General features: G+C 41.4%; 2 protein-coding genes across 2 annotated transcripts; one reads left to right on the top strand and one right to left on the bottom strand.

Annotated features, from left to right (window-relative positions):
• Positions 1-751: 751 nt before the first annotated feature.
• snapin (SNAP associated protein) lies at positions 752-5,814 on the bottom strand. Its single transcript, XM_074686511.1, has 4 exons — positions 5,609-5,814; positions 5,162-5,208; positions 4,871-4,989; positions 752-2,785 (listed from the first exon to the last, which is right to left on the bottom strand). The coding sequence occupies exons 1-4, from the start codon at positions 5,722-5,724 to the stop codon at positions 2,678-2,680; spliced, it is 390 nt and encodes a 129-aa protein (XP_074542612.1). The 5' UTR covers positions 5,725-5,814; the 3' UTR covers positions 752-2,677.
• A 4-nt stretch (positions 5,815-5,818) lies between these two features.
• chtopa (chromatin target of PRMT1a) lies at positions 5,819-11,437 on the top strand. The gene is made up of 6 exons (XM_074686509.1): positions 5,819-6,083; positions 6,744-6,834; positions 9,040-9,190; positions 10,376-10,550; positions 10,645-10,791; positions 10,893-11,437. The coding sequence occupies exons 2-6, from the start codon at positions 6,770-6,772 to the stop codon at positions 11,093-11,095; spliced, it is 741 nt and encodes a 246-aa protein (XP_074542610.1). The 5' UTR covers positions 5,819-6,083; positions 6,744-6,769; the 3' UTR covers positions 11,096-11,437.
• The last annotated feature ends 26 nt before the right edge of the window (positions 11,438-11,463 follow it).

Here is an 11,463-nt window from a genome sequence, read left to right as displayed (position 1 = left end):
TCCAGCCAATGATAAGCAAGGTCTCACAGTGAGGGCTGCTCTCAGCCAATCAAGAGGCGGCTCTCACAGCAGGGCCGCCAGCCAGGGTCTGTCTGGTTCGTCTAGATTGACAGGTCCGCGAGACTGTTTTTTTAAGGTGGCGCCGCTGAGATTAACGCCCCCCCCCCCCCCCCCCCCCCCCCCCCCACACACACACACACACACACACACACACACACACACACACACACACACACAAGCAACTGTTATTTAAGCAGCACCCGACTCTTATAACATGTCTCTCTTACAACTTATTTTCTCTTTTTTTTCGTGGCTATAGAGTCTCTCTCGAGACTCGAAGGCACAATAAAGTCAATTTCTGAACGTGTTAACAGTTTTTAGAAAAAATTCTTCAATTTCTTAAAAATTATGTGTATAACTTTTTTTTAAGCCAAGGGATGATTCAAAAGAAACACATCTACACTGATTCATGTTTGACCTTTGAGATTTCACCTAAAAATACCATTTTATATATGGTCCAGGGCCACCATATGGGTAATAATTTGCCTTGTGGACCACTAATTAATTTTGTTAGACTTTTTTTGTTAGTTAGCGGAACCAAAGCAATTCTAAGTTTCTCTAAGGAGGGTTTTTTTCGGGTTTCAAAACAGCCTAACATTAATACATGTTTTTAATGACCTCAGAAAGCAAGAAGTGACAAGATTGTCCATTTCTTAAAAGCTTTATTTTGTTTAAAGACTGTGGAATGCACTCATGCAGCTCAAACATTTTCTTCATTCTTTGTGGCAAATATTCTTAATATATGTGTCATCTGATGTTGAATAATATATAAAGAAAGAAAAAGGAAAGCATAGAGTTAACTTTCTTTTTGTCATTATTGAAGAAACTCTAGCTATGCATTTACACGACCCATTTTGTCCACAAGGGGGATCAGAATCTACCCAAACTGAAAGTACCTCAAAGGAGCTTTAAGCCAAACTTAATTCAAAATCAGTGACCTTTTCACTTTTTTTGGATATTTTCTTGACTATTAATATTTCTATACCGCAAGTGGAACTATTTCACATGATGGTTCAATATTTTGAACATGCATATCAATAAAACCTTTAGATTGAATTATTTGTGTTAGTTCCACAGTGACTATAGTAAAGCACCTCTGCATCATGTAAATCTATAGTTGCAGAGCATACACTGGTAATTAGAAAAAGGGAACTTTGATATATATATATATATATTTTTTGTCCAAGGTGCCAGAAGATAAAAGAAACAAAAATGTATGTAAAATTACTTACAAAACACCCAAGATGAAAAGATTGTGATAACCGATTTGTTTTGTATTGTTCTATAAGGGTGGAGGGTCAGTCATTTCCTGATTTCATTCTTAATGTTGGATTTTAGCCCTGAACATAGTAATTAGTTATAGGTGTAGATAAAACATTGAGACTGGCAATTAGACACTCATTGTTAGTTAAAACTGCTAAACGGTAGTGACCTGAGGTGTTTCTGTCAGGTCACAGTGAGTATAAACAGTCATACCAGGAATTCAACCACCACACACAAACAATTACAGCTTAGTCATAAATTAGGCTTAAAAAAAAGCACTTCTTATAATCTACTTTTGGTTTGAGCAGCCAACTTAAATGAAACACAATAGATGCCTATTTTTGTTTTTCCAATACCAAAATGACTCCTTAAAGATTTGCTAGGAATAGTAGAAGTCTGCTTCTTTTCAGCCACAGGATGATAGAGGAACATGTTCACACAAGACACATAGGACAACATGAATTTAATATATATATATATTAGAAATTGAAAAAAAAACAAGCAGGGGATGCCATACAGAGCTGAGAAATCATGAATATTACCCAGGCATTATCATGATGCGTAATCACAGAGACAAATTACAGCACAGTTAGTATATGAAGCTTCTCTTTGCTTTGGGTTTATAAAGCTAAAATAATCAAGTAAGCAGAGCTTTACAGAAAGAGCTGTGGCACCAGCAATAGCTTCAAAATGAAGAGATGTAAAACATAATCGTAATTTTAATGAAAAAGGTATCAGTTGATGTTATTTTGCCTGTAGCTCTGTGGTTAAGATTTGTTTTTAGTAAAATGTGGGCTTGTTTCAAACTGCAGCTAAACCAGGCAGATGCTGAGTCCATAGAGTAACAGGTCCAGTCAATAAAGAGCTATATTCACCTCACATTTGTACACAATAAATTCTCAAAGAAAACGACAGTTTAGAGAAACAAGGATCAATTATTCTGATCAATATGATTGCTCGGGCCAAGTGTTGTCATTGATCCTGAAGGCTGAGTGATGTTTTTAACATTCTGCTCATGGGTAACAATATTAATCCTTCCTGTAAAATCCATGTGTTTGAATTGGTGGAATAAATATGTGTATAATAAATGCCTTCTGTTGCGTTTTTTGCTGGAAGATTAGACAACATGCAGCTGTGTGCTGCTAAGATGCTATCAGCATGTTTTATATGTTAATTAACACTAGACAAAGCAGTGCAGGACATAGTCGAACAAAGAGCTGCCTTCGTGTCAGGGGAAGAGACGTCCTCCTCATGTTTCAGTGTCCTGTACTGATGTGATGTATCCCCTGACAGTCGGGTTGTTCACAGTTTGATGTATAGAGCAGGACGACAAGCAGGAAGAAGAGGAGGTGGATCATGGTTTGCTGGGGGAGCGGGTGGTGAACACTCCTGATGCCTCCAGCATGGTCTTCCTCCGTGCCGTCTCCTTCGCCACATTATGGTTAAGTCGCCTTAGACGTTCCTAGAGACACAAAATAATATGTGATCCTTTTTTTTATGCCAAAGAAAGTTTCGGTCTATTCAAACTTGACAGGATGCTGAAAGTATCCAGGACACAAGTTACAGTGATAGCTTAAGTGCCCCCAAAATCTGTAACAGTCTGCCAGAAGATATGAGACAGGCCTCAACTCTGACAATGTTCAAAGCCTGGCTGAAAACTGTTCTGTTTAGCATCGCACACAACAACTGAAAGTATTTTATCTGCACTCTCCTCTTTTAATTTAATTAATCATTTTTAATGTTTTATGATGTGATTTTATGCAATGATTTTATTTTGCCTACTGTGATATATTTTATGTTAGCTATAAAGCACTTTGAATTGCCTTGTGTATGCATTCTGCTCTACAAATAAACTTGCCTTGCCTAAAATCTTGAAATATCCCTCTAAACCTCAGTAATACTAAATCCAGTGAAAGGACAGGTAGAATTCTATTTTAATAATGATTTTGGCAGAGAACATGCCTATTTTAATAATAATGCCAAAAACTAAGATGAGTAGTTATTGAGTGTTTGTACAGCAACTACTATTTCATTCACTTTGTGTCAGCCTGCTAAACTGACAAGTTTACTGCAGATGTTCGTACTCTTACCCCCAGAGTGGTACACTCATCTGGGAAACACCATGGTGAAATACAAACAGAAACTAGGTGAATCAGGTTCCTCCATTCTCCATAGGCTACTCTAGCTGCTGCATTGTATAATTTTCATGAAGAAACGTGAAACGCTTTGTAGCCACAAAGAGTGATCTCTGTCAGATGGGTAATTCTTAATACTGTCATGGCAAACTTTGCACAACTTGAGCCACTGCTATGGTTTGAAGTTTGCCAGCTGTTGGTGACCTCTACTGGCCTGGGCCTCAAGCAGTTGCCTGCCATGACTGTTGTCCAGAAGCACCTCTGCCTGAGCCAACATGGGAGGTAAACACAGAGAAGAAATGACATCTGTGTAAACACCGGACCCAACAGAACAGAAAGGCGCCGTCTGGTCATGTGAAGCTTGTGCTGATTGTTTACACACTATTCCTTTTTTGCTTCTGTAACACCATAACACCTTGTAAATCACACACTGTGAAAACAGCATTAATACACTGTTTGGTCAAGTGTTTGTAAAGGCAGTGTATTGGACTGCAGAGGAATTTCAATGGCTTCATTTGGTCATAAATAGAGGTTGATACATTCTTTAAAAACAAACACCCTGCAAACCATATAAACTTTCTGTACTCTTCAAAATCCAGAGAGCCTAGAAATTACAAACCTGGATGGCCCAGTTCTCTTTATAACAATGTGGCTTTTACTCCCATCTGAGACACAAAGTAAATGTGTTCACATGATAATTTATGAAATAGGTGACAGTGATTAGAGGTTCCATCAGGACTGAAAACAACACCTATTTCCAGAAGTTTATGAGACTGAAAACTGTCATTTGAAACACAAAAAATTAGAATTTTTTAGACAAATTTAGATTATTTTTGAGTGAAAACAGGCCCAGGGGGCGGACACACTTTCAATCGATTTATTTCATTAACCATCTGTAAACTAAAATGAAGACAGATATTTGTGTTAATAGCGACATAACAGTGTTGTTTTTATTATCTTGATATGTAAGTATTGATATAACTTATATCTTATTGATGTTCTTGTGTGTTCATCATATGTGTACTGGGTTTTTGGTGCTCTACCTTACCACATTATCACCAATTATGTTTGAAAAGCCACTTATCATGAAAACATGAACTCTTGAAATATTTACTGCATGGATAAGATAGGCAGAAGTAGTGCGTAAAAATATGTACATTAAGCTCTTTTTTTGCTGCAATATGGTAGCAGAACAGGCCAACCAATCAGTCATGTCCTGTCAAGGTTTTTTTTTTCTTTAAGCTGCTCAAGCCTGTTCACTGGTTGGTATCATTGTCTTTTAAGTGTGCTGGTGATGCATTCATTCTCTATAAAATGGTGGAAACTAAAATGTTGCCTGGCTTTCTATTTTTTCAGTGTACTATTTTACTGACTACATTTTTTTTCAAAAGAAAGTCTGACTTGTAACTGACCTGTGCATTTTGCAGTATGTTGTTTACTAACACGACCCTCCGTCTGGCATTTAGCAGCTTCTTCACATAGGGGTCCAGGTCCAGAGCCACCTTCTGATGCTCATTTATCCTACATAGCTCTGCATTAAAAAAAAAATTAAAAAAAAATCACAGGGCACACACAACACCAAACAACACGAGACAGATTTATACCAGGGAAACAAAGGTACTTCATGCATTTATGTTAAAAGAGGCAAAGAAAATTATTACATAAAAAATAAAATATTTTTCAAAACTATTGAGACAAATTACCTGTGGCCAGATTGTCTATGTGCTCCCTTAACTCTACCTGGCTTTCTCTGCAAAGAATAACAGAAGTACAGGAACAGTCCAGACAAAATAAGACCACTGAAATAATGCTCACAATGAGGCTGCTCACTATGTTCTTTTCCACTCACTCATTGACACTGTGAACACGACCAATGACATGCAGCATTGATCAATTGCCAAAAACTGTCTGTATTGACACAAACTCTGATTTGCCCGTCGTCCCAGATATACGGCTCAAAAAAATAGTCTGAAAGGAGTCATCTGAGTGACGGCAATACGTATGACACGGGAAAACAATAAGAGGTATTAACCCGTGGTAGAATCACGAGACTGTCAAGCAGTATGAGAAGTTAGCATGTTAGCTCTCATGGCAGTAAGCTCTTCATATCTCAGTTATTTGATAACTAGACAATAAATGAGAATATTTACCTCACTGAATGTACATGCAAGTCCAGCTGTTGAATTGCTGGTTTCAGGAGGTCCAGTAACCCCTCTGCAATAGCATCTTTACCTGCAGAAGTCTCAACCAGAGCCGCTGAAGCCATTTTACCAAACCATAAACACAGCCGGAGCCGGACGCGGCGTCATTGGCGTCATCGTCGTTACGCACAGCGTCATAAGAACGTCTCCATTTTCTCCTCGAGAAGAACAGTGAGCTCAGCTAGCTGCACCATTTTGAGGAGACGACTGCCTCGATTTTTGCGCGTCTGACTGTTTTTCTGTAGGAAAAAGATCAATCTAGAACCTCCATTTTCTCTAAGTGAAGCAACTGGAAGTTAGCTCCGTGTTTTTCCAAGCAGAAGAAGAAAAGGACGGCCGACACGGTTACACCGTGCTGACACAGGCTAGCTTTGAGGCTAATCTTGGCTGGCTGCGAGGGTTTTGGACCGACGCAACACTCTCTGTGAGTATAAAAACAATCGTAAAACTGTTCTTACGAATTTAAAACAACATCTTTCACCTTAGGTTTAGTTTGAAAAATTTACCATTGAGTTTACAAATTCATTGATCGATTTTCGGTGTATTCAAGAGGTGACTACCCCGCCCAGCTAAACCATCTAGTTTCTGTTGGCGAAGAAAGACCGGTTTAAACCAGAATATAGGAATTTTCATTAGCAAGTATTTCAATTAGTAACGATTACAGGAATTGTAGTAATGAGATACACCTGACAAGTCTGTCGTCTCATGATCAATGTGTGGTTTGTATAAATCTGCTTCATGTGGTGTGGGGGTTACAAACACCAACATTGACACTGATGATGTATGACCGGGCAGCTGCCACCCACGACACCATCTTGTGACCGGGTTCACATGAAATCTTCATTTGGTAGTATTAGTTCATTAAATGATTAGCTTATGTTGCGTTTTCTATGAGTCACATCATTCCTTTGAAAAGCTAAAATGTCCATTTATAGTTTCGAGTAGTTGACTTTCAGTGTCAACCCTGGGGATTGACAAGACAATACAAAACAAGTTTCAGCTGTTCAGTCACTGTAATCTGTATAATGATTTGTAGTAATGTCTTGTGTAATATTTATTTATTTCTTCTCCTTTTTGTTTCTAGGAGTCCGCAAAAGAAGTTTTCTCAAAATGAGCGCAGCCTCCTCACAAAAAGTCGTCCTGAAAAGCACCACCAAGGTGTCCCTGAATGAGCGGTGAGGCGCCACGCACCCTGTCAGCAGTTAGACACCAGATGAAAGGGCCAGCCTTGGCTTGTGAAGGTTCTAGGGCTACCTACGGAAGGCTTCTGTTGGGGATCGGACCCAACACGGATGCTTTGCTCAGTGTGTGCACTGCTCACTCAACCACGTCTGTCCCTGTCTATGTGTGTAAGGTTAAATATACTGCCTAGCCAAAAAAAAAAGGTCTCCACCTGGATTTCACTAAGCAAATTGGTACAAGCCTTCTATTGGATAAAAACTGCATGGGTGATTATCCTCCATCTGCTAACAAGTTATTTAACCCCAACTGGTGTTTTTAATTGAATCTAATTTCTTGAATAACCATGTCGCAAGACGCATCCTGTGGTCGTGGAGAAGATGTTGGCCTATTTGATAAGGGTCAAATCATTGGCATGCATCTAGCAGGGAAAACATCTGAGGAGATTGCAGAAACTATTGAAATTGGGTTAAGCACTGTCCAGTGCATTATTAAAAACTGGAAGGATAGTGAGGACCCATTGTCTTCTAGGAAGAAATGTGGCCGGAAAAAAATCCTGAATGATCATGATCGGTGATCACGTCAGCATTTGCTGAAATCAGATTGAAGTAAAACAACAGTTGAACTCAGGGCGATGTTTAATTGTGAAAGTAAGAGCATTTACACGCCCACAATGCAAAGGGAGCTGAAGGAATTGGGACTGAACAGCGGTGCAGCTTTAAGAAAACCACAAATCAACAATATGCTAGGGAGCTGAATGATTGGACTCTGGATCAATGGAAGAAGGTCATGTTGTCTGATAAGTCCAGATTTACCCTGCTCCATATCGATGGGCCATCAGGGTAAGAAGAGAGGCAGATGAAGTGATGCACCCAAAATGTCTAGTGCCTACTTCCCAAGCCTGTGGGGGCAGTGCTATGATCTGGGGTTGCTGCAGTTGGTCAGGTCTAGGTTCAGCAACAGTCTGTGCTCAAAGAATGAGGTCAGCTGACTACCTGAATACACTGAATGAGCAGGTTATTCCATCAATGGATTTTTGTCTTCCTTGATGACACGGCCATATCCCACGATGACAATGCCAGGATTCATCGGGCTCAAATTGTGAAAGAGTGGTTCAGAGAGCACCAGACATCATTTTCACACATGGATTGGCTGCCACAGAGTCCAAACCTTAACCCCATTGAGGCTTTGCGCAGTGTTCAGACTCTACTGTCATCAGTGCAAGATCTTGGTGAAAAATTGATGCAACACTGGATGGAAATAAATCTTGAGACATCGCAGAAGCTTATTGAAACAATGCCACGGCGAGAGGCGGTCCTACAGAACATCAGTGTGTGCGCCTTTTTTTGGTGGCAACTTTTCTTTTGGCCAGGCAGTGTACGAGTTCAGTGTGTGACAGAGGTGGTTTAACCGAACCAGGCGTCTTGTGTGAGCAGTGGAGACATGTTAACAAGGGGAGAGGGTCGTGGTCACACTTGGTAAGCCTGTGCCGGACCGGACCACTAACCAATGAAGCCTTGGCACTCCTCCTTCCTGTCGATGAGTTAAACATTGGCCTTTACGGGGGAGAAGAAGGCTTAAGATAAACCAGGCAGATGGGGCATCATCCTGCCTCTTAAATTTTCTCTCTCAAACCAGTTGACGTGAAGCAGGTGCTCTTCTTTCCTTCCCTTCACCTCTCTCTCTGCTCAAAGGTACTCAGGCCAAGCTTGGACGTGACAAAGAACTCCCCTTTCCCTCTCTCCCATCTCCCCTTTACTCGGTGGTTAAACCACAGCGTCACGGTCCATGCTGTAAGAGACTGAGTAACCAAGCACTCCTCATGTCCGGGGCCTCTGCTGCAGCACGATGACAGCTGGCTGAGCAGCTGGAGGCCTGTAAGTGGCAAACTGTGCGCCTCCTCCGCCACCTTATTTCTGTTTCTCTCCTTCTCTCTGTCTCTACTCTAAATTTCCTCTCTCTATCAAAGTTCTTCTTGTGCTTCACATATGCTATATTCAAGTGCAAATCAGTTGTGATGTGATTGAGAGAGAAAATGAGTGCCAACAAGTGAAGTCTAAAGTGACTTAAAGCCAGCACACTGTGTGGCAGACCAGTAACATGAGAAATGACTTGATGTGGATCCTGCTTCCTCCTCCTCCCCTGTATGTCCCCTCTCCCCCTCTTCTACTCCCCCCTCTCTCCCCCTCCCACCTCTAAAGCTTCACTAACATGCTGAAGAACAAGCAACCCACTGCGGTAAGCATTCGAGCCACCATGCAGCAGCAACACCTGGCCAGTGCCCGCAACCGCCGGCTGGCTCAGCAGATGGAGAATCGGCCGTCTGTGCAGGCTGCTCTGAACCACAAGCAGGTGAGGTCAAAGGTCAGACAGGCAGCAGGGTTTTTTAAATTGTAAATTCTTCAGTCCACTTACTGTAAGAAGACAGAATCTGTGTAGATAGGTGTTGCTACAGTCTAGGATGTGACAGATAAATGAAATCCCAGCTATTACCTCCTGTGGACACGTTTACGGAAGGGTTGTAAAACTGCACTTCACAGACACTGCTGTTTCTTTTGAACTTTACAGCATGCAGAAAAAGGGACCACACCAAAGCAGAACCAAGTCATGAACCCAACATTTTTCACTTATCCTTGTGTATTACATTTTTCCTTTATCAGCAGAATGTTTTATAACACAACAAAAGTTGCATTTTTCTATATATGAATCTATTTCACAGCCTGTGTGGAGCCCTGTGTGGAGAAGAGCGTTTGTAATTGATGAAGCATTTCAGTATTCAAAATGAAGGTGGTTCTAGGTAACTGTAGAACTTAAACCAGGTGTTACAACTGCATCAACTCAAAGCTAGCTGTTAGACAACCTTCGTAAATTTGAGATATCTCATCACACCAATATCATCCTGGATGCTGAGATTGTCCCAATTATGGACACTTAAGAGGAAGAGCCTTTTGGGGGAGGGCTTTCTGCCTAACTCCAACAAACCTTTCATTGACATACTGAACCATCATTACTTCAGGTCCATCCTGTTTAAGTGATGCAAACAGAGGAGGGACTTCAGGAGCTGCTTGGTGTGACCTGGTGGTAGTCCTGTATGGCCCATGTATTATAAACACATGCACATGAAGCCAAATGATGATGTGGTTTTAACTTCTGCAAGGCTGCTGTAGATGGTTGTACGATTATGTGTGGCTGTTAATATAAGAGGCTGCAATTTCAAAGTTATACTATGCACCCTTTACTCTACCTTTACATTTGTTTAAACAAATGTTAGGCAGATTTTTTTATTGCCAGTGTAAGTTTATAAACCCCAGTCAGGCTATGCAAAATCTTGTCATTTGCATACACAGCAGCTGATTAATCTTATAGTTAAAAATATTAACAGCGTGTTGTAACCAACAGATTTTTATCACAAACGATCGGCAAAACCACTGCAGAACATAGAGTGAAGCCAACCACAGCTTTGATTTTTTACACCTGTAGGATGATTTGTTGATTGTAGAGATTGATAATTTTGCCTTACTGATTAACTCGTATCAGAGCTTGAAGCAGCGGCTGGGGAAGAGTAACATCCAGGCAAGACTGGGCAGGCCAGTTGGGGCTCTGATGAGAGGAGGACCTGCAGGAGGAAGAGGAGGGATGCGAGGGATGACGAGGGGAGGCCTCCGAGGACGTGCCAGAGGAGGAGTGATGAGGGGAGCGCTGTCTCTGAGGGGTAAGCATAAACAGAGGTGCTGCTCACAGCGGTGGATCTCCCTCCTGTATATGTCTTGGATGTTTTAGAGAATTTATATTTTTTTGTCACCAAGGCAAGCGGATGACTACAGGTGGTCCCATGCGAGGCCGTGGCTCTGCAGGCCGTCTGTCAATGCGTAGAGGAGGACGCCATCGTGGAGGACCTGTTGGTAGAGGAGGAGCTATGCCAAGAGGAGCAGTTCGAGGGGGAGTAGCCAGAGGTAAGAGGGTGTTATTGTTTCTCTTCTATGTAGGTGAAGCAGGAAATTGACCTCTAGCCTCAGAAATCCAGATTGTTCTCATTCATGCAATTTGTCATCAGGTCGTGGTGGACTGCGTGGTCGTGGTGGTTTCGCTGGTAGAGGTGGTCGCGGGCGTGGGCGGGGCCGAGGTATTGGCCGACCATCTGTGACCCGTGAACAACTGGACAACCAGCTGGACGCCTACATGTCGAAGACCAAAGGACACCTGGACGCTGAGCTGGACGCCTACATGGCCCAGGCGGATCCTGACAGCATGGAGTAATGGACTCTGAAGCACAAAGAAAGTTACTGCAGAACTTTATGAATGAACTTGCACACAATACTGAGTGTGATTTACACCTGATGTCTGGAGAAATGATTGTTCATATTTAGACAACAGATGAAAACCCAGCAGGAGATTGAGCTGTCATGATTCAGTTCTGCATCCACCTGCTCCAGAAAACCTCTTTGAGATCTTTATGAAAGGACCTTTTAATCTGCCGTCTCTTGGTTCATGTTGATTTTGTTCTGTTTTTTTATACATGACAAAACATTTAAAACACAAAACTATAAGAACTCAAAAAAGAGAGATCAGCAATGTTGTGTCCACTGATTTGAATTACACTTATTTTTTAACTTTGTTTTAAATGG

Source organism: Halichoeres trimaculatus, unplaced genomic scaffold, assembly GCF_033239565.1.
Source record: "Halichoeres trimaculatus isolate MK-OKI-2021-1 unplaced genomic scaffold, fHalTri1.1 fHalTri1_scaffold_14, whole genome shotgun sequence".
NCBI classification, from domain to species: Eukaryota; Metazoa; Chordata; class Actinopteri; order Labriformes; family Labridae; genus Halichoeres; species Halichoeres trimaculatus.
The sequence above is the reverse complement of the archived record's forward strand: the minus strand, read 5'-3'. Positions and strand labels throughout refer to the sequence as shown.